The 2,037-nt window shown below is 42.6% G+C and overlaps 1 protein-coding gene across 1 annotated transcript in view; it reads right to left on the reverse strand.

Annotated features, from left to right (window-relative positions):
• Positions 1-431: 431 nt before the first annotated feature.
• Positions 432-2,037, reverse strand: part of LOC114073324 (protein FAM114A2-like) — a 4,583-nt gene continuing 2,977 nt past the window's right edge. The window contains 3 exon segments of the mRNA XM_027911099.1: positions 432-671; positions 837-971; positions 1,925-2,022. Of these exon segments, the coding sequence (XP_027766900.1) occupies positions 447-671; positions 837-971; positions 1,925-2,022 (458 nt within the window). The 3' untranslated portion in view covers positions 432-446.

The following is a 2,037-nucleotide window of genomic DNA, read 5'->3' on the forward strand; positions in this document are numbered from 1 at the left end:
GATGGTAATGAGAAAGTGGTATGTTCCTACAGGAAGGAGGAAAAAGACCTCTTTGTGAAGCCCTGATAGGTAATAATGGATTCTTAAGGAGTTACTCACATTTCTTTCACAAAAAAAAAAGTGACTTCTGAAACTGCATGCTCATCTGCCCTCCTCCCTGCCTCAAGACAGAGAGGACAATCTCTGCTGTGCTTACAGCACTTTCCTCTTCTCCAGACCAAGGCAGCAAACAAGTGGGTGTGAGGAGAGTAACTTGTGAAAAGTTACTGAAGACATGCAGGACCCGGGGCTGGCTGGGTAAAGGGAATTGCATTAGGAGCCGAGGACAGGACAAATTGCTCCCAAGGTAAACATCAAATACTAATGCAGAGGTCCAAGTGAAGCTGTGTAATCATCATTTTATAGCAAGTTCTGAGACTTGATTTTACATGCATTTACACATATTTCTAATCTTTTTTTTTTGCCTGCTCAGCTGAGCTCAAAATAGAAAGCAAAATGCTCAAGGCCATTACCTTTGATTCACTCTCTCTGGAAAGCATCTCTAAGGCCTCCAGATGCGAAAGACCCTGAAACTCATCAAACAGTAACCCATAATGGGCTTTCTTCTCCGTAGCCATGGTAACCTTGGTAGCTGTCTGCTGCTCTTCTTTCTCCTTTGCCTCTCGTAAGACCTGAAGAAGAAAAGCAGAGGCCTCGTGACAGTGCCAGAAGATACAGAATACAGGAGGAAAAGGCTTTTAGTTCAGTAGCTGAAATGGTTGCTTAATGAAAGGATGGCAAAAGAAGGGAGAAGAAATGAGAGAAACCAACGAGGTGCTGATGGGGAACTGCCATACCTGAGATAACGTAGAGGTTCTGTTTATTAGGCCCTTTGTTTTTTTGAATCCAGGGTCTCCCTCGGCTATTACATCCATTGTCTTTTTCCCGATGAATTCCAAGGCATCCAGACCTCCACTAATAACAGTTTTTCCCTAGGAATCAGGTTTGGATAAAGACAGCATGTAAAACTTGCAAGAGACTATAAAGGGGAAGAAATTGAATCGGGGGATTTATATCAACAGTGTGATGCTGGACATTCACATAAAAGCCAAATGGGTCCTTGTCACCCTAAAATTCAACCCTAATAATCACAAAGAGAGCAGAAGGACAGAGAAAGAGCCACAGCATATTAACATCCAACAGTTTATTACAGCACCCAGAGAGCTGCAGCAGTCTGGCGGGAAATGCATTTTTAGTTTGTGAACAAGCTGGTTCTCAGCACATTAAATTATTTAGTGCTCATCCTTCCAGTGAGAAAACACTAGACTTGTGGATTTTGGTTGCTAACTTTTGTTCAAGCCTTAAAAGCAGGAGCAAGCTTTCCATCTGCAGCTCTTTCAGATTCACGGGCAAATTGACAAGACAGCAGATCACAAAAGCAGTTTCTGAGGGTAATGGCTTCCTTTGAAGTGCATTTCTCATGGTCACAGGAGCTAGCTGATTTCCAAGCAAATTGGGCTAGTTTCACAGAGGTTTTTGAAAAGGAGAATGGATTTCATCTCTAGACAGTTCTGTGGAAATCAGTGGAACTATTCCAGGAATGAGTCTGACCCTGCATTTACCTGAATACTCTAAAGGAAGGGAGCAGAGATGACAGAGTCCAGAGGTGAAACGCATGGAAATGCAGCTCTGCACAGTCCACCGTTAGTTTTTGTTGTTATGTATCAACATTTAACACAGAACTATCGAAATTCAACATATCTTACACATTAGGTGCCAAATAGAAGAAAGGTGCAGGATAAAGGGCGTCTGAAGGTTGAAACAGTTTCTCACCATTCATCCCACAAATGTCAAAGTTAGTTTCCTCTCACAGTATTTCAGGTGAAAGGTCAAAACCCCAAAGTTCTCTTAAATTCATTTCTTCCTACATTCCCAACTCACTTACTGTGCTTTGGACAGCAGTAGAGATGGTTGATAAAACTTCAAGAGCCCCAGCAATAGGAAAGGAGCTGCCATCATCAGCTGCACCAGGATTCTCACTTCCTGCATTAGAAGGCA

The sequence above is a fragment of the Empidonax traillii genome, unplaced genomic scaffold (assembly GCF_003031625.1).
Source record: "Empidonax traillii isolate 1590-97213 ecotype Southwest subspecies unplaced genomic scaffold, ASM303162v1 scaffold6048:size6630, whole genome shotgun sequence".
NCBI lineage: Eukaryota > Metazoa > Chordata > Aves > Passeriformes > Tyrannidae > Empidonax > Empidonax traillii.